General features: G+C 67.7%; 2 protein-coding genes across 5 annotated transcripts; both read left to right on the forward strand.

Annotated features, from left to right (window-relative positions):
• Positions 1–2,490: 2,490 nt before the first annotated feature.
• Positions 2,491–10,408, forward strand: LOC142415058 (Krueppel-like factor 8). 3 transcript variants are annotated; one of them, XM_075513036.1, is made up of 5 exons: positions 2,491–2,578; positions 6,049–6,595; positions 7,242–7,344; positions 7,461–7,594; positions 8,305–10,402. In XM_075513036.1, the coding sequence occupies exons 1-5, from the start codon at positions 2,552–2,554 to the stop codon at positions 8,484–8,486; spliced, it is 993 nt and encodes a 330-aa protein (XP_075369151.1). In that variant the 5' UTR covers positions 2,491–2,551; the 3' UTR covers positions 8,487–10,402. The 3 variants fall into 3 exon arrangements, with proteins under 3 accessions (XP_075369151.1, XP_075369150.1, XP_075369152.1); XM_075513035.1 differs by having other exon boundaries at positions 7,218–7,344; positions 8,305–10,396; XM_075513037.1 differs by lacking the exons at positions 7,242–7,344; positions 7,461–7,594 and having other exon boundaries at positions 8,305–10,408.
• On the forward strand, positions 4,677–15,407 carry LOC142415060 (Krueppel-like factor 8). 2 transcript variants are annotated; one of them, XM_075513039.1, is made up of 3 exons: positions 4,677–4,924; positions 12,814–13,360; positions 14,722–15,407. In XM_075513039.1, the coding sequence occupies exons 2-3, from the start codon at positions 12,838–12,840 to the stop codon at positions 14,901–14,903; spliced, it is 705 nt and encodes a 234-aa protein (XP_075369154.1). In that variant the 5' UTR covers positions 4,677–4,924; positions 12,814–12,837; the 3' UTR covers positions 14,904–15,407. The 2 variants fall into 2 exon arrangements, with proteins under 2 accessions (XP_075369154.1, XP_075369153.1); XM_075513038.1 differs by lacking the exon at positions 4,677–4,924 and adding an exon at positions 5,371–5,509.
• The last annotated feature ends 3,387 nt before the right edge of the window (positions 15,408–18,794 follow it).

The following is an 18,794-nucleotide window of genomic DNA, read 5'->3' on the forward strand; positions in this document are numbered from 1 at the left end:
TCAGCCCGGCCCCGGCGGTGGTAGCCGTCCCCATGGACCCGGATTCGGTCTTGATGCTGAAACCAATGGTGCTGCTTCTTGGAGCCAAAAGGCCGGCGGTGTTGGACCTTCCCCTTGGGGCTTGATGTGCCCGTTGCTGCGGCAAAGCTCAAGGGACCACTCGGAGCAGGGACACGTGTGGGCCCTTTCCTGGTGGGACTGTCCCCGTCCTTCCCTCCTCTGCTAGGAGAACTGTGCATGCATCAACCCCCCGGCCACGCTCCGGCCCGGGACGCCTTGTCCAAGCTGGGGCGAGCACCCATGAAGACTTTGGCTCTTCTCAAGGCAGATAAATGATTTTTGGATCCAACGCCCTTCCTCTTCGACAAAGAAAAGGACGAGCCAGTGCCTCGCGTCTCGCGGGTGCGGCGAAAGCCCAAGTTTCATTTTGCTGCCTTTTTATTGAAAACCGCCTGTGGAAACTTGGTGGGAGGCCGAGGAAAGGGGTCGACTCGGTAAATAAATGTGGGGTCGACCCCAGCCCTTCCTGCCCCAGTTCCAGCCCGGGGGCAGAGCTGCCGGAGGAGGCACCGATGCTGCAGGGCCGGGCCCCCCCGGGAGCTGCGGACCCCCCCCAGCACCAGCACGACCCCCTGCCCGGGGCTCCTTGTCCGACCCCTCCTGCCCGAAGTCATCCTCGAAGGTGCGAGCTGCCAGGGAGAGCGGGAGGGGGTGCACCCCGGCTCCCCCAGCCACCGGCAGGCAGCTGCCTGCACCCCACCCCGCGCCGGGCTGGCATTTTCCCTATGGCCGAATTCAGCGTGGGCAGCGGCGGGAGCTCTGGGGACGGGGAGGGGCATCCGCTGCCTTTTTCCTGTCTTTTTTGGGGGGTTACCTGGCATTTCAGGGCTTGCAGCTGGTCCTGTCAGGGTGGGGGTCAGGGTTGGGGTCCCTCTGGGTGCAGGGCTCGCTCTCACCACCCAGCTCTGTCCCCAAAAGCTTCACAGCTCCGGGGAAGGCGAGGGGCGGAGGTTGGCCAAGGAGCGCCCGTACCCACGGAGGCGAGGGGGGGTCCCCAAGCGGGCTCAGCCCGGTGCCTCCCCCCTGCACGTTTTCGGGGGCCGTGTGTGCATTTTTTTGCAAAAAAAGGGGTAGGTCCGGTCCCACTCCTGGTTGAGCCGCGGCAGCTGAGCGAGAGCGGGGTGTCACCGGGGGTCCCCGTCCGCGCCTCCCGGTTGACGTGCGGCAGCTCCGCGTTGGCCTTGAGCAGCTTCTCCGCTTCGGCCGAAGTCGCCGCCGAGGTGGCCGTGACCGGTTCCTGCGAGCCGTGCCTGGAGGGGACGGCGTCGGCGGGAGGGGGCACCAGGCCGCGTGGCCGCCGTCCCCAGCGCGTCCCACGGGGACGCTGGCGTCGGTGTGGTCGCGGCTGAGTGGGGTCCAGGGAGCGTGGAGCGGGCGGGTGGGTGGCCCAGTGGCGGCTCTGGAGGTCCCCCCCACGCGAGGCCTTTGTCCCTAAAGGCGCCTGAGGTCAGGGAGGGCCAGAACCTCTGGAGCCAGTCTGGCCCCCCCGGCCTGTTCCCACGGGAGTGAACCCTGTCCGGGGAGGGTCCCTGTCCCCGTCCCTGTCCCCATCCCCGTCCCTGTCCCCGCCAGCCAGTTCCCACGTGGCAGCTCGGCCGCGGGGCTGGGGGCTCCCCGAGACCCCCAGGAAGGAGCTGGGGCCGGGGGAGCCCCAGACCCCCCGCGGCTGCAGCCCCAGTGAACCCCTTGGCGAGGGTCCCCCAGCTCTGCCAGGGGCCCGATCCCCCCGGGGACCCAACCTGCCCCCCGAGCCGCGCCGGTGCCCCCCGGCTGGGGTGCTGGGGCAGAGGAGGGTGCCGAGGGGGTGCTCCGGGCACCCCACATATTTTTTTGGGGGGTTTATGTGGGCGGTGGGGCCCTGGGGAGGCAGGGGCGTGTGGGCAGGCAGCCAGGCACGGGTGCGGGCAGGGTTGCAGGCAGCGACTGCCCCCCCTCGCGTGGGAACGTCCCCCCGGGGGGCCACGTCCTGCCTCCGCCCTCCCGGGACACCCGTGGGTGCTCAGCCCGGAGTTTTGGGGGTGCTCCATGACCCTATGGGGTGTGGGTGCAGGGGGATGCTCCCCGTGGGTGGGGAGACATGGTCCCGAAGGGGGGGCTCTGCCCCCCCCCCCCCCCGCCCCGCCATCACTGACACGAGTTCGCCAGGTCTCAGCCCCTCCAGCGGCATGCCCCTCCCCCCTCGATTTAGGGGGGGCTCTGCGTGGGGTGGGGGTGGGGTGGCAGCAGGTGGGGGAGCCCCCCTCCCCAAATCCTGCATCTGTTTCCACGGCAACGCCGGATGCGAGGGGAGCCGCCCATTGGCTGCTGATGATGTCACCGCAGGGCGGGGCACCCCCTGGATTATTTTTTTTTTGGGGGGGGGGGTGCCCACACCCAAAAATGGGTGGGGGAGGGGAGCTCCGCCCAACACGGCCCCGCCCCTCCCCGCCCGTGGGGCCCCACCCGCCCCACCCGGCACCGCCCCGGGGCAGCGGCGGCGGCGGCGGCGGGGATGCACTCGGAGGAGGCGCGGGGAAAAGTGAGTGGGGCCTCGACCGGGACCAGAGCGGGGTGGGGAGGGCCGCGGGCGCGGCCGCTTCCATCTTGCGTGGGTTCTTAAAGGGGCAGCGCCCACGGGTGGGAACGGACCTGCTGGGGGAGAGGGGGGGGGGGGGGATTTTGGCAGCGCGGGGCCCGGCGGGGGGGGGGGGAGGGGGAGGGAAGGGCGGGGGGGGGCGGTTCCCGCCCCCCCCCGCCCTTCCCTCCCCCTCCCCCCCCCGCCGGGCCCCGCGTGGGCCCCCCCCGCGTGGCCGCTTCCGGGGCGGGCGCCGCCGCGCGCTTGGGAGGTCACGGCGGGGGGGTGGGGGGGTGGGGTGGGGGTGGCGAGGGGCGACGTCGCGGCGCGCCCCGCCCTTCCCTCCCCCCCCACCCCCACCCTTTGCTCTTAAAGGGCCCGACCCTCCTCGAGTGTGTGTGTGTGTGTGTGTCCGTCCGTGTGTCCGTGTCCCCCTCCCCGGGCTTGCGTGGGGCTGAGGGCAGCCATGGGCAGGGCGCGGGGTGCGGGCAGGGGTGCGGGCAGGGCGGGGTGGCCCCGGAGCTGAAGGCGTTGGCGGGACTCGGTGCCCTTCTCCCCCCCCCCCCCCCCCCCCCCCCCCCCCGCGTTGCCCGGGCTATAAAAAGCCGGTCTGGAGGTGACACGGCCGCGTGTGTCTGTGTCGTGTCCCCCCCCCCCCCCCCTCCGGTCCCCTATCGCCCCCCGGCCCGGGCTGCAGCTGCCGACCGGCTGCCCGCACCCTGCCCGCACCCAGGGCCGAGCAGCGCGGAGCAGACGCGACTCGCACATTCCCTCCCTCCTCCGCCGCCGCGGGGTGCGGGTGGGGGGGCGGGTGGGGGGGCGAGCTTGGCTTGGGGGGAGCCACCCCGCCCCCCCAAAACATGGACACGAGCCCGTGGGGGGGACCCTGCGTGGGCTCGGGCATGGTAGTACTTTTTTTTTTTTTTTTGGGAGGGGGGGGGTGTCACCAAATCCATCCGTCGCCCCCCCCCCCCCCGCCGTGGGAAGCGGGGCTGAGCCCCCCCCCTGTGTGTGTATGTGTGGAGGGGGGGGATCCCCCCCCACCCGTGCTCGGTCCCCACGAGCCCCGCCCCCCCCCCCAGCATCCCGGGCCGCCGCTGCCGGAGGGTGGAGCGGGGAGGAAATTCCTCGGGGAGGTGTGACGGCGGCGGGGTGTGCCCCCCCCACGCCCACGGGTGGGGGACACGGGCCGGGGGGACGCACGCGGGGACCAGGCAGGGAGGGACGGAAGGCAGCTGCCTGCATTTTCCCACGCCTGCCCCCCCCAAGGTCACCCCATGGTTCGGGGGTGCCCCGCATCCCTCCCTGAGCTGTTTTAGGGCAAAAAGGGGGGGGGGGTCGCTATTTATTCCCGGGGGGGTGGGGACGGGGTGCACAGCGGCACCCCCTCAGCCCCCCCCCCGTTGGGTTTCTGGTGTGCCCGGGCTGAGGACGGAGGAATTCAGCTCACCGATGAAAGCCCAGTGGGGTGGCAGGGAGTCCCCGGGGGGGGCACTGAGGCTGGATTTGGGGGGGCAGCGAGGCCCCCTGCCCACCCAGCTGCCACATCTCTCGCCCCCCAGCCCCGCGGGGCTTTGGGGTGCAAGCCCCCCCCTCCAAAGTGGGGCTGGGGAGGGTCCCCGGGGGGGGAGGTCGCCCCTTTGTGCCCCCCCCAATGGGCCTGGTTGTGGGGACCCCCCCGGGTGTGAGGGGGTGGGTCTGGGAGTGCGGGGGGGGCTCTGGGGGGGGTGTGCTGGGGTTGGGGGTCCCCAGCTGGGGGGGGGGGGGGGGCAGGTCTGTGGCCGTCTGGGGGGTGTCTCCGGGGGGGGAGAGTACCTGGATGTGGGTGTGTTTGGGGGGGCCTGGCGGGGCGGGGGGCGTGTTTTGGGGGTCCCGGTGATGTGTGAGTGTGTGGGGGTGTGTTGGGGGGGTCCCTGGGTGAGCGTGGGGGTCTTGGGGGGTCCCTGGCTGAGAGTGGGGGTGTTTGGGGGTGTGCCTCCTTGTGTGCCTGGGTCTTTTGGGGGTCCTGGTGATTTGTGAGTGTGGGCGAGTGTGTTTCGGGGGTCCCTGGCCGAGTGTGGGTCTGTGTGGGTTTTGGGGGGGATCCCTGGCCGTGGGTGTGTGTTTTAGGCCCCCCCCCCCCCCCCCCATCTGCGTGAGAGGGCTGGGAGGCTCCCGGCTGCGTGTGTGTGTGCAGGGTGTGTGCGCTGGGTGTGCCCCGGGGAGGGGCCGGGCCGGGCCGGGCCACGCGTGTGTCTGTGCGTGTGTGTGAGTGTGCGTGGGGGGCTCCGTGTGCCTGTCTCGGGGGGGAAGGTCTCTGCTTGCAGTCAGGTACGTGCTGGGGGTCCCCGGCCGGGAGGGGGGTGCTGGGGGGGTGTCAGTGCCGGGGTGATCAAGTGCTGCTTTGGGGGGGGGTCCCCCGCGGCGTCTGCGTGCTGGGCACCCCCACGCGTGCCCACGTACCGGAGGGACCCCAGCAAGGGGGGTGTGGGGGTCCCTGTCGCCGCGTGCGTGTTGGTGGGGGGGTCCCTCGGTTCCGCGCGTGTTGGGGTACCGCGTGTGCGCGGCGTTTGGGGGGAGGGGGTGGAAGGGGGGGGGGGGTGTCCCGGGTGGGGCCCTGCCCGGGTGCCTCCCGCGGGGGCCGGGCCGGGCCATGGTGGCAGCCCCTCCCTGCCGCGGCCGGGCCCTTTTAAGGAGCTCCACCCCGGGCCGAGCCAGGGTGGAGCCGCGGGGCCGTTCACACCTCTCGCCCGGCCCGGCCCGACCCAGCTCGGCTCGGCTCGGCTCGGCGCGGCGCGGCTCGGCTCGGCTCGGCTCGGCGCGGCCGGTGAAGCGAGGCGGGGAGCATGATCCTGCCCGCGGAGGGGATGAGCGCCGCGCACCCGCGGAGGAGCCCCCCCCCGCGCCGCCGGGGCGGTGAGTGACCGCCGCCGCTTGGCCCCGACACCGGGGGGGGGCGGGCTGCGCGCCGCGGCGGCGCGGCCCCTTTAAGGCGCGGGGGAGGGGAGCGTGGCGGGGCCCGGCACCGCCCCGCGGGGGCCACGCCCACTCCCCCGCCCCGCCCGGCCCTGAGGGGCGCGGGGGGGGGGGTGGTGGTGGGCGGGGCCGGCCGGCGGCACAAAGGCGCGCGGGGCGGCGTGGGCGGGGCGGTGGGCGGGGCCCGCGGTGGGCGGGCTCTGCCCTTCCCGCCTTCGGCCCGCGCCGCAGCCCTCGTGAGGGACGGGCGGCCTCGGCCGCGGGGGACGCGGCTCAGCGCGGCCGGGGAGCGGGGCACGCAGGGCCGGGGCACCGCGGGGCGGCCGCGCAGGCGGCCGGGGCCTCGGGGCCCGGGCCTCGGCAGCGTGGCCGGCGGCTGGCTGGGGGGAGGCCGGCAAAGGCCCTTCGCCCGCCCGCCCCCCGCCCCCGGCCCGTGCCGCCGCTGCCCCGTCTCCTCACGGGCTGCGGGTCTCTGGCAGGGCCTGGGGAAGGCGACGCCCGCCATGAGCTCGTCGGCGCTGCTGGCTGAGGGCCCCCTCGACCCCCCGGTGCTGCTGGCCGACATCAAGACGGAGCCGCCCGAGGAGCTGCTGGCCAGCGACTGCGGCCAGCCCCAGGCCGAGCCCGTCGATCTCTCCCTCAACAAGTCCAAGGTGGCGGCGGCCTCGGCTCCCCTGCCGCCGCCCCCCGCCTCGGTGCAGTCGTCCCCCTTGCTGGTGGCTCCCCCCCTCCCCGCTCCCGCCACCGTCTCCATCTCGCCCTCCGGCCTCAGCTCCACCTCGGCCATCCCGGCCGTCCTCTCGCCCGGCTCCATCCTGGCCTCCACGCAGGGCAGCGGCGGGCAGCAGATCCTCCACGTCATCCACACCATCCCCTCCGTCAACCTGCCCAGCAAGATGGGCAACCTCCAGACCATCCCCGTGGTGGTCCAGTCCCTCCCCGTCGTCTACACCACCATGCCCACCGACGGCGTCACCGCCATCACCGTACCCCTCATCGGGGGGGACGGCAAGAACGCTGGGTCCGGTAAGGCCACGTGGGGGGGAACCCTGAAGTTTTGGGATGGGGGGGTCCCCCCTCGTGGAGCGGCACCCCTGAAGGGGATCCCGTGTTTCCCCCCTGGGGTGTCCCCCACCCGCCATCTGCCTGCCCACATCTGCCGCCTTCACCCAAAGCCCCCCCAGGGCCCTGAGCCCCCGGCCTGCGCCCGCAAGGGGACACGGGGCGGGCAGGGGTACGCGGGGCACGGCGCTGCCTGCCCTGCCTGCCCACCTCCCATCCCGCTGCCAGCGGCTGTGGTTTCAGTTCAGCTGCCCTCCCCGGATCCCCCCCATCCCCTTCCCCAGGACATTCCCAGCTTCCCACCTTATCCGGGGTGGGGGGCCTGGATCTCCCCTCCTCCGGGCAGGAGCAGGCAGCCAAAAGGGGTGCCCCCCCAAGTCGTGCCCCCCCGTATCTCTGTGCCCCATGGCACAGGAGGCTTCTCCATCTCCCCAGCTTGATTATATTTTTGGGGGGAGCAGCGTTTGGGGCACTGTGGGAGCAGGGGGAGGGCTGTCCCTCTGGGGGGGGGGGGGGGGGGGGGGTTTGGGGGTGTCTCTGTTGTCTGCTCACAAGCCTCACCCCCTCCCTCCTTGTTTCTCAATAGCTTTTCTTTCCCGCCCCCCACCAGTGAAAATTGACCCGGGCTCCATGTACCCCATGGACATGAACAGCGACAGCGAGGACAGCGCCTCCGAGAGCGGTCCAGCCCCTTTCCAGGACCTCCAGAGAGAGTGAGTGTCCTCGTATGTGTGTCCCCCTCCTTGCCGTCTCCCTCGGTGTCCCCGGGCGCCCCGCAGGGTCCGTGGGCGCGGGGGCCGTCCCCTCCATCCCTCCCTCCTCCCGGCAGGCCAGCGGCGCGGGGGCAGCGAGCCGATTCCCCCGACCTGAAGAAGCGGCGCATCCACCAGTGCGACTTTGAAGGCTGCAATAAGGTCTACACCAAAAGCTCTCACCTCAAAGCTCACCGGCGGATACACACGGGTAGGGGCCAGCGCCGCACACCCCCCTGTCCGGGAGGGTCAGGGTCAGTGCCCCTGGTTCCCAATGGGCTGGGGGCACCCGGGGATGGGCTGGGGGGGCGATGGTGCTCTGTGCCTGGGCTCAGAGGTGTCTTTGGGGGTGCTGGCACCCTGTGTTGGAGACTCGGGAGGTCCTTTGGGGTCTCAGGGTGGCACTTTCGGGGTGCTGACACCCCGTGCCAGGGCTGGGAGTGGCTTTTTGGGGTTGGGGTCACCCCAGGCTCTGCCATGGGGTGCTGCTGCGGCAGGGCCGGCGGAGGACAGTGGGGTGCTGCCACTACAGTCGCACGCTGCGCGTGGGGGTGCCGCAGGCGGAGGGCACCCCCCTCCCACCCATGCGTGGGGGTGCCGCCGTGAACCCAGTGGGGTGCCCTGCGCCGTCCCCCGGGGCAATGCTGCAGGCGGGGTCTGCGCACCCCAAAACGCCATTGCAGTCTTGCTGGCGGCGTGGGCGCGGTGCTGTGTTGCACCTTCTAGCAGCGCTCCTGCACCCGGTGGCGCCAACGGACCGCGCTGGGTGAGGCCGAGGTGGGTGCGGGCTAGCGCAGAGGTGCCGAGGGCTTTGCGTGGCCACGGTGACCCGCTGCAGCCGAGAAACCCTGCCTTTTTTTTCTGTAAGGCGTGTGGGGATAACTTTTGCGGTGCTGACCCCTCTCTGGTCCCCTCACACAGGCGAGAAGCCCTACAAATGCACCTGGGAAGGCTGCACCTGGAAGTTCGCCCGCTCCGACGAGCTGACCCGGCACTTCCGCAAGCACACGGGCATCAAGCCCTTCCGCTGCTCGGACTGCGACCGCAGCTTCTCCCGCTCCGACCACCTGGCCCTTCACCGCCGGCGGCACATCATGATGTGAGGAGCCGAGGTCGCCGGGGTGGCCGGCCGGGAAGGGGGGACGGCGGTGGAAAACGGGGGTGCATCCCCCCGCTCCTCCCTGTGCGGTGGAGGGACTGCAGGAGCAGAGAGGCTGAGCCCTGCCCGGTGGCGAGCGAACTGTGGCCGCTCCAGGAGCCCCCCTGGCACACGATGTACAAAGATGGTTTGCGGACTGGTCCTCCTTCTCCCTTGCTCCCGTTTCTTGTTTTTCCTGGGCTTCTCCTCCCCGCTCACGACATCCGGAGGCTCCTCCTTGACCCCTCACCTGGGATCCACCCAGCAGCGGCCTCCGGACCTGCGCGTCTGCCTCTTCAGCCTCTTGGCCACCTCCACCTCATGTGCTCACTGTCCCCTGCCCCCCTCCCAGTCCCCGTGGGCAAAATCTGGGAGCCGTGGCACGGACAGAGGCAGGGGGCTCTGCCATTGCCCCGTACAACAGCTGTGGGCCTCTTTGCTCTCCAGAAAGCCGCTGCCTCTCCATCCCCAGCCACTGCGTGGCCCTGTCCCCGTGGGAGGAGGGGCCCTGGCACGTCACCTCTCTCTGCATCCCTCAGCATGTGCTGGGCTTCACGGGACGTGCCAGGGGTGCACAGGAGGGCCAGGAAGAAAAGAAAAAGCAAGAAGGGGGGGAAAAAACCAAGAACCCAACAGCAACCCACAAACAAGACCACCACCACCCAAAAAAAAGGGAAACTTTGCGGAACGTGGAACTGTGATTTTATGGAGTTTTAAGGGGGGGGGGACGGGGTGGGGGGTGCGGGGGCCGCCAGCTGTCTGTTTTTTTTGAAGACTGTGGGACAGTTGAAGCGTTTCTAAGTTAAAAAGGCAGACTGGCCACACGCTTTTCTTCTTAATAGTAATTATTATTTCTGTGGGGTGCCCCCCCCAGTCAACACCCCCCCCCCCCCCCCCCCCCAGTTTCTGTAGGGGCAGCCATGCTCTCGTGCTGACAGAGTGGCAGGATTTGGGGTTGGAGCCTTGGGGCTGTTGGGTGGTGGGAAACGGTGATGGGGGCTGTGACACCCCCCCCTCGCAAACCAGTGCCTGTGGGGCTGGGTGGGTGTGGGGGGAGCTCCCTGTAAGCTCTCTTTGAGGCCATGCCTTTGGCTCGGGGGATGCTGGGCTGCTTGGGGAGGGGGGATCTGCTGTGGGGAGGGCCTGGGGCAGGGGCAGAGAACCCCGTCCCCTGAAAATGACTCTGGCAGATGTTTGGGAAACTCCTTTTCCTCTCTGCTTTCCATCCGCCGGCCGAGGCGTTTCATGGGGCAGAGCTTGTCCCCAGCCCCGCGGTGGCCCCCAACCCTGTTGGGGCTGGGCACGGCCAGGGGGCGAGTTGAGCTGGTGGCCGGTCACCAGTGGTGTCCCCAGGGCTCGGTGCTGGGGCCAGTCCCGTTCAATATCTTCATCAATGGTCTGGACCAGGGGATCGAGTGCACCCCCAGTGAGTTTGCAGATGACACCAAGTTGTGCGGGAGTGTTGATCTGCTGAGGGGAGGAAGGCTCTGCAGAGGGACCTGGACAGGCTGGATCCATGGGCCGGGGCCAACTGTGTGGGGTTCAACAGGGCTCAGTGCCGGGTCCTGCACTTGGGCCACAGCAACCCCATGCAACGCTGCAGGCTTGGGGAAGAGCGGCTGGAAAGTGCCCGGCGGAAAAGGACCTGGGGGTGTTGGTCGACAGCCGGCTGAATGTGAGCCAGCAGTGTGCCCAGGTGGCCAAGAAGGCCAATGGCATCCTGGCTTGTGTCAGGAATAGTGTGGCCAGCAGGACTAGGGCAGTGATCGTCCCCTGTACTGGGCACTGGTGAGGCCGCACCTCGAGTGCTGTGTTCAGTGTTGGGCCCCTCACTCCCAGAGAGACATTGAGGGGCTGGAGCGTGTCCAGAGAAGGGCAACGAAGCTGGTGAAGGGTCTGGAGCACAAGGCTGATGGGGAGCGGCTGAGGACCTGGGGTTGTTTAGCCTGGAGAAAAGGAGGCTGAGGGGAGACCTCATCGCTCTCTACAACTGCCTGAAAGGAGGGGGTAGAGAGGTGGGGTTGGTCTCTTCTCCCAGGTAACAAGTGATGGGATGAGAGGAAATGGCCTCAAGTTGCGCCAGGGGAGGTTTAGGTTGGATATTAGGAAAAATGTCTTCACCAAAAGGGTTGTCAAGCACTGGAACGGGCTGCCCAGGGAAGTGGTGGAGTCCCCATCCCTGGAGGTATTTAAAAGCCCTGTAGATGTGGTGCTTAGGGACATGGTGTAGTGGTGGGCTTGGCAGTGCCAGGTTAACGGACGGCCTTGATGATCTCAAAGGTCTTTTCCAACCTAAGTGATTCTATGATTTTGGCGCGGTCTCTGTGTGTCTATCCCCGTCCCGCCACGTGTCCCGTCTCCCAAAGCCGTGCTCACCAGCTGATTCGGCTTCTCCCGGGGCTGCAGCCCCGTGTCCGTCCTTCACCCAGCACGGCCCCAAATCCTCCCGGGAAGCATTGGCCTAAGGAAGGCGAGAAACCCCAAAGGGGGAGGCTGTGAAAACCCTCGGGGTTTGGGGGCTGCTCTGTTCCTCCGAGGCTTTGGGGTGAGCACTGCTGGTGGCCCCGCGGGACCCCCGCAGCCGGGGACTCCATCTTGTCCCCCCGCTGTTTTCCAAGCCCCGGGGTGGGGGACGCTTTTCTGTTTTCCATTTTGTTGTTAAAACAAAGAAAAAGCAACATGCAATTTTAAACTCTTGAGCTGTGATATTTATACAAAACTGTTTGATGTTTTTTCTACGCAGGAATAATATTGAGAGTAGATGAGTTTCCTCCGTGTGTGTCTTGCTTTGCCGCAGCGGGGACCGGGACCAGGGCACAGCGTGGGCAGCAGGAGCTCTCCTGCCCGCTCCCTGCCTGGAGGAGAGGGGCTGAGCTGGGCAAAACGACGTCGTTTGGTTTAAGAATCTCCCCTTTCCCAGGAACTGCAGGGCTTTCGGAGCCGTGGAAAAGCGTGGCTTTTCCTGCCTTTTAAACATCTCCCGCGGGACACCCACCGGCACCTTGGCCTGCCGTTGGATCCAGCAGTGACCGTGCGATGGAGGGGGGCTCCCCTGGAGGCCAGCCCCTCATCCCCCGCTGCGGCACCCCCAACCCGCCTCCCCGGACCCCCGGGGCGGAGAAGGGGGATGAAACCCCCTGCGAGGCGGCAGCGAAGGGGGCTGGCGGTCCCCCACCGCACCCCGGGCAGGGAGAGGTGCTAAACCCCCCGACGTCCTCCCCTGCTGCCGCGGCTCCGGCTGCGACCCGTGGGCTCGGTGCCTTGTTCCAATGACTTTGGAAAGGCAGAAGTGCCCTTTGAAGCCGCTCGGCCGAAGATTCCCTCGAAGGCCGGGGAGCAGGCGATGGCTCTCCAGGGAGGGACGTTGCTCCAGAGCTGCTGCGGAAGCATCTGGGGCAGCCGAGCTGCTGTCCTGCCGCTGCTTGGGATTGCGGGGAGGGGGAAAGGGTGACAAAAAGGGGAAAAGGGAAGGGGAAAGGAAAAGGGGAAAAGGGAAGGGGAAAGGAAAAGGGGAAAAGGGAAGGGGAAAGGAAAAGGGGAAAAGGGAAGGGGAAAGGAAAGGGGGAAGGGGAAAGGAAAGGGGAAAGAGGAAGGGGAAAGGGGAAAGGGAAGGGGAAAGGGAAAAAGGGAAGGGGAAAGGAAAGGGGTAAGGAAAGGGGAAAAGGGTAGGGAAAGGGAAAAAGGTTAGGGAAAGCGGAAAGGGGAGAGGCAAGGCCGAGCCCCCGCGGTGCTGTTGCAGGAGGCTTTGGCCTCTGCGCATCGAACCCGGCGCTGCTGGCGCCCGAGCTGGACCCGGACGCCGGGAGGAGGCTGCGGCGGCTCCCTGCGGCGCCGGGCTTCGCACGGGGAGAGCCCGGCCCCCCGCACGCAGGCGGCGGAGCGCTGCCGGCGCCGAGGCGCTGCTTCCCCGGGGAAAGCGCCTCCGTGAGCGCCAACCCCTCACCCCCGGGCCCGGGCCCGGCCCGCGGGAGCGGCGGCTGAGGGGAGCGGCCGCTGCCGCGGGGGCGGGGCGAGCGGTGGGCGGGGCGCGCGAGGGGCGGGCTCTGCCCTTCCCGCCTTCGGCCCGCGCCGCAGCCCTCGTGAGGGACGGGCGGCCTCGGCCGCGGGGGACGCGGCTCAGCGCGGCCGGGGAGCGGGGCACGCAGGGCCGGGGCACCGCGGGGCGGCCCCGCAGGCGGCCGGGGACCGGGCCCGGGCCCGGGCCGAGGCAGCGTGGCCGGCGGTCTGGCTGGGGGGAGGCCGGCAAAGGCCGCCGCTGCCCCGTCTCCTCACGGGCTGGGGGCCTCTGGCAGGGCCCGGGGAAGGCGACGCCCGCCATGAGCTCGTCGGCGCTGCTGGCTGAGGGCCCCCTCGACCCCCCGGTGTTGCTGGCCGACATCAAGACGGAGCCGCCCGAGGAGCTGCTGGCCAGCGACTGCGGCCAGCCCCAGGCCGAGCCCGTCGATCTCTCCCTCAACAAGTCCAAGGTGGCGGCGGCCTCGGCTCCCCCGCCGCCGCCCCCCGCCTCGGTGCAGTCGTCCCCCTTGCTGGTGGCTCCCCCCCTCCCCGCTCCCGCCACCGTCTCCATCTCGCCCTCCGGCCTCAGCTCCACCTCGGCCATCCCGGCCGTCCTCTCGCCCGGCTCCATCCTGGCCTCCACGCAGGGCAGCGGCGGGCAGCAGATCCTCCACGTCATCCACACCATCCCCTCCGTCAACCTGCCCAGCAAGATGGGCAACCTCCAGACCATCCCCGTGGTGGTCCAGTCCCTCCCTGTCGTCTACACCACCATGCCCACCGACGGCGTCACCGCCATCACCGTACCCCTCATCGGGGGGGACGGCAAGAACGCTGGGTCCGGTAAGGCCACGTGGGGGGGAACCCTGAAGTTTTGGGATGGGGGGGTCCCCCCTCGTGGAGCGGCACCCCTGAAGGGGATCCCGTGTTTCCCCCCTGGGGTGTCCCCCACCCGCCATCTGCCTGCCCACATCTGCCGCCTTCACCCAAAGCCCCCCCAGGGCCCTGAGCCCCCGGCCTGCGCCCGCAAGGGGACACGGGGCGGGCAGGGGTACGCGGGGCACGGCGCTGCCTGCCCTGCCTGCCCACCTCCCATCCCGCTGCCAGCGGCTGTGGTTTCAGTTCAGCTGCCCTCCCCGGATCCCCCCCATCCCCTTCCCCAGGACATTCCCAGCTTCCCACCTTATCCGGGGTGGGGGGCCTGGATCTCCCCTCCTCCGGGCAGGAGCAGGCAGCCAAAAGGGGTGCCCCCCCAAGTCGTGCCCCCCCGTATCTCTGTGCCCCATGGCACAGGAGGCTTCTCCATCTCCCCAGCTTGATTATATTTTTGGGGGGAGCAGCATTTGGGGCACTGTGGGTGCAGGGAGAGGGCTGTCCCTTTGGGGTCTCAGGGTGGCACTTTGGGGGTGCTGGCATCCTGTGTCAGGGCTGGGGGAGTCCCTTTGGGGTTGGGGGGCACTTTGGGGATGCTGGCACCCTCTGCCAGGGTCTGGGGCAGCCCCCTTTGGGGGGCTCTTGGGCTCTGTGCCAGCCCTTTGGGGGTGCTGGTACCCAAGGCCATGCCCCGGGGGCCCTCCTGCCCCCCACCCCCAGGTCTGGGTATGGGGTGCTCCGTTGGGTGGCCCTACTGGGGCTCCCCCTCCTCGCCAGCCCCAGCGCCCTGGGGTCCCTCTGCTGGAGAGGGCTCCCGGTACCCCCATGGCGTGCTTGGCACCCCTGGGCTGGCACCCCGGGTCCCTGCCGGACCCCAGGCTCTGCCATGGGGTGCTGCTGCGGCAGGGCCGGCGGAGGACGGTGGGGTGCTGCCACTACAGTCGCACGCTGCGCGGTGGGGGTGCCGCAGGCAGAGGGCACCCCCCTCCCACCCATGCGTGGGGGTGCCGCCGTGAACCCAGTGGGGTGCCCTGCGCCGTCCCCCGGGGCAATGCTGCAGGCGGGGGCTGCGCACCCCAAAACGCCATTGCAGTCTTGCTGGCGGCGTGGGCGCGGTGCTGTGTTGCACCTTCTAGCAGCGCTCCTGCACCCGGTGGCGCCAACGGACCGCGCTGGGTGAGGCCGAGGTGGGTGCGGGCTAGCGCAGAGGTGCCGAGGGCTTTGCGTGGCCACGGTGACCCGCTGCAGCCGAGAAACCCTGCCTTTTTTTTCTGTAAGGCGTGTGGCGATAACTTTTGCGGTGCTGACCCCTCTCTGGTCCCCTCACACAGGCGAGAAGCCCTACAAATGCACCTGGGAAGGCTGCACCTGGAAGTTCGCCCGCTCCGACGAGCTGACCCGGCACTTCCGCAAGCACACGGGCATCAAGCCCTTCCGCTGCTCGGACTGCGACCGCAGCTTCTCCCGCTCCGACCACCTGGCCCTTCACCGCCGGCGGCACATCATGATGTGAGGAGCCGAGGTCGCCGGGGTGGCCGGCCGGGAAGGGGGGACGGCGGTGGAAAACGGGGGTGCATCCCCCCGCTCCTCCCTGTGCGGTGGAGGGACTGCAGGAGCAGAGAGGCTGAGCCCTGCCCGGCGGCGAGCGAACTGTGGCCGCTCCAGGAGCCCCCCCGGCACACGATGTACAAAGATGGTTTGCGGACTGGTCCTCCTTCTCCCTTGCTCCCGTTTCTTGTTTTTCCTGGGCTTCTCCTCCCCGCTCACAACATCCGGAGGCTCCTCCTTGACACCCCTCACCTGGGATCCACCCAGCATCAGCCTCCGGACCTGCGCGTCTGCCTCTTCAGCCTCTTGGCCACCTCCACCTCATGTGCTCGCTGTCCCCTGCCCCCCTCCCAGTCCCCGTGGGCAAAATCTGGGAGCCGTGGCACGGACAGAGGCAGGGGGCTCTGCCATTGCCCCGTACAACAGCTGTGGGCCTCTTTCCTCTCCAGAAAGCTGCTGCCTCTTCATCCCCAGCCCACGGTGTGTCTCTGTACCCCACATGCACGGGGCTTCATGGGACGTGCCAGGGGTGCACAGGAGGGCCAGGAAAAAAAGAAAAAGCAAGAAGGGGGGGAAAAAAACCAAGAACCCAACAGCAACCCATAAACAAGACCACCACCACCAAAAAAAAGGGAAACTTTGTGGAACATGGAACTGTGATTTTACAGAATTTTAAGGGGGGGACACGGGGTGGGGGGGGCAGGGGCCGCCAGTTGTCATTTTTTTTGAAGACTGTGGGACAGTTGAAGCGTTTCTAAGTTAAAAAGGCAGACTGGCCACACGCTTTTCTTCTTAATAGTAATTATTATTTCTGTGGGGTGCCCCCTCCCCAGTCAACCCCTCCCAGTTTCTGTAGGGGCAGCCATGCTCTCGTGCTGACAGGGTCGCAGGATTTGGGGTTGGAGCCTTGGGGCTGTTGGGTGGTGGAAAATGGTGATGGGGGCTGTGAAACCCCCCCTCCCCACAAACCAGTGCCTGTGGGGCTGGTTGGCGGGTGGGGGAACTTCCTGGAACGTTCCCTTTGAGCCCATGCCTTTGGCCGAGGTGTTTCCTGGGTGAGAAACCCCAAAGGGGGAGGCTGCAAAAACCTTTGGGGTTTGGGGGCTGCTCTGTTCCTCCGAGGCTTTGGGGTGAGCACTGCTGGCGGCCCCGCGGGACCCCCGCAGCCTGAGCTGGGCAAAACGATGTCATTTGGTTTAAGAATCTCCCCTTTCCCAGGAACTGCAGGGCTTTCGGAGCCGTGGAAAAGCGTGGCTTTTCCTGCCTTTTAAACATCTCCCGCGGGACACCCACCGGCACCTTGGCCTGCCGTTGGATCCAGCAGTGACCGTGCGATGGAGGGGGGCTCCCCTGGAGGCCAGCCCCTCATCCCCCGCTGCGGCACCCCCAACCCACCTCCCCGGACCCCCGGGGCGGAGAAGGGGGACGAAACCCCCTGCGAGGCGGCAGCGAAGGGGGCTGGCGGTCCCCCACCGCACCCCGGGCAGGGAGAGGTGCTAAACCCCCCGACGTCCTCCCCTGCTGCCGCGGCTCCGGCTGCAACCCGTGGGCTCGGTGCCTTGTTCCAATGACTTTGGAAAGGCAGAAATGACAGACCCCCGTGCTCCGTCCAGCTCTGATTTCACCCCCTTCATCCTTTCTCCTGCCTCTAGGAGACCTTGTGCGGCGCTGGACCTCAGCATCCCCTGGTCCCTTAGCAGGACACAGCCATACGGGCGGGTGAGTTGTCGGTGTAGGCTGGGGTGGGCGGTGGGAAGGTGGGGTGAAGCCCCCAGGTCTTGAGAGGAGGCACAGAGCTGTGGGGTCACACGTATGAGGGTCACACAAGGTCCTGTGTCAAACGCGTGTAGCAAAGGGACATTAATCCTCTCTCCAGCATGGCATTGCCCTGTGGATGAAGAAGATGCTGAGGTCCTGCTAGAAAGGCAGCAGGGTGCTAACCCCTCGCCCAGGGGTTGATACTATCATCTCATGAGGTTCAGGCTCTGCTGCTTCCCAGCCTGCTCTCCTGTGTAAAGCCCTGAGGGCATTAATTGGCCTTTATTGCTCTAAGCAGCCTCACCTGAGACCTCCACCCCACACCTGTGGGCCCAGGAGCCCATTTAAGCTCAGCCTGGGGCCTCCAGCTCCTCCCTGAGCTGTATTGTAGCTGTCTCAGGCCTACCACAGCCATGGACCCTACTGGCTCCCCAGCTTGACCTCAGACCTGCCTTATCCCTGTGAACCTGGGCCTGCTGGCTGGGTTGTCACTCCTACGGGAGCTGCTGGCCCTCACTGTGCCCCACGCATGGGGCTGTGCATCTCGTGACCTCCACGGTGAGGCTGCAGGCAGGAGCTGGCAAAGCTTCTTGACCCTGAAGCCGCCCAGGACCTGTTTTGGAGACAACAGGGCTGAATCTTGACCCTGTGACACCCCCAGGTGACTTTCCCATGTATCTGAGAGCCTCCAATACCTTCTTGATGTCCAGCCAACACCATCAAGAAGTCCCCTTTAGCCTCTGCTTGTGCCCAGGCCACTAGCAAAGTAAACCCCAGGGAAGTCGGTGCCACCCCCTTTCTTGGGGCAAGTGGTCCCTGAGCTTCAGCAAAGGCCCTCAGTGGCCCCAGGGCCACCAGACCCTGTGGCGTGAGGGGGGCATCCAGCACGGTGTCCTCTGGGTGGATTCTCCAGTGGCTGGGTGGGGTTGTGCTCGTAGCTTGGCTTTTCCCTCGGTGGGTGTCGGAGGGGTTTCCCTGGGCTGTTGGGGCAGGCCTGGGCTTCGCTACAGCTCTTGCCGTTGCCTTTATTTTTTGGGCATTGCTCTTCCAGGTGGGGCTCGGGGAGGGCAGATATATACAGATATATACCCGATGTATACAGCACCCCTCTGTATATATTGTGTCTCTCTTGTTCTGGGTTTCTTCATGCTTTGTGTGGGGCTGGTGAGATAGACCCTGTTGCAGGACCCCCAGGTCTATCCCTGGAGCTCGGGGCTGGAGCAGCCCAGGTGGGAGCACAGGGAAACCCCCCTGGTTGTTTTCCAGGTTTGGCAAAGGTCCAAGGCTGCGTTTTTGGGGGGTGGAAAGCAGCTATCTTCCTCTTCCTTCCACCCTGCTATTTGTTCTGGAAACACACCTCAGCCTCAGGCCCTTGGGCTTCCTCACCGCCCTCCTCCTCTTCCAGGAAAGCCTGGGGTAGCTGCTGAATTTCCCTGCCTGGGGGTGCAATACCTCCCTGTGCTCCAGCACCGCCCAGCTGGGGACACTGGGGGCCTCCCCGGCTCCTCCGGGCTCTTTCCCCGTCACCCAGCTGCCCTTTTCCCTGGCCTCTCCTTACGTCACGGCCAGGCTAAAAATTTAGCAATCCTAAAATTGCTGTGGATGAGCAATGGCTGCGTGGGGGATTGCAGCCTGCCGGGGGGTCCCCGCTTGGCTGGTGGCATCCCCACCTCCCCGGAGTGTGCAATGGGGTGGTGATGCCTTTGTCCCTTGGGGTGTGATGCTCATCCGTCTCCTTGCTCCGGGGTCACCCGAGGTCCCTCTGGCCGGTTTCTCGGCCCTTTCCCGGTCCCGGCTTGCGCCAGGCAGGGGGGTGCTGGGGGCCTCTCCCGCCTGCCAGCCCGGCACTGCTCAGACTGGTTTAGCAAGTGGATGGGGCGGCCGCTTTTCCTTTGAAGGGCTCCCAGGAAGGATTTGATGGCTGGAAACCTCCCGAGGAGGAGAAAGGAAAAGACAAAAATAGGTGGTTTTGGGTTTCGGTGGGGGAGCAGGGGAGGCGAGGCGGTGGGTTGCTTCGGCAGCTTTGCAGACCTTTGTCTCCTGGTGGTGGTGACAGGCAAGCTGGGGGGGGTGTCCCCCTTCCCTTCCACAAAGCTCC

Source organism: Mycteria americana, chromosome 10 (assembly GCF_035582795.1).
Source record: "Mycteria americana isolate JAX WOST 10 ecotype Jacksonville Zoo and Gardens chromosome 10, USCA_MyAme_1.0, whole genome shotgun sequence".
NCBI lineage: Eukaryota > Metazoa > Chordata > Aves > Ciconiiformes > Ciconiidae > Mycteria > Mycteria americana.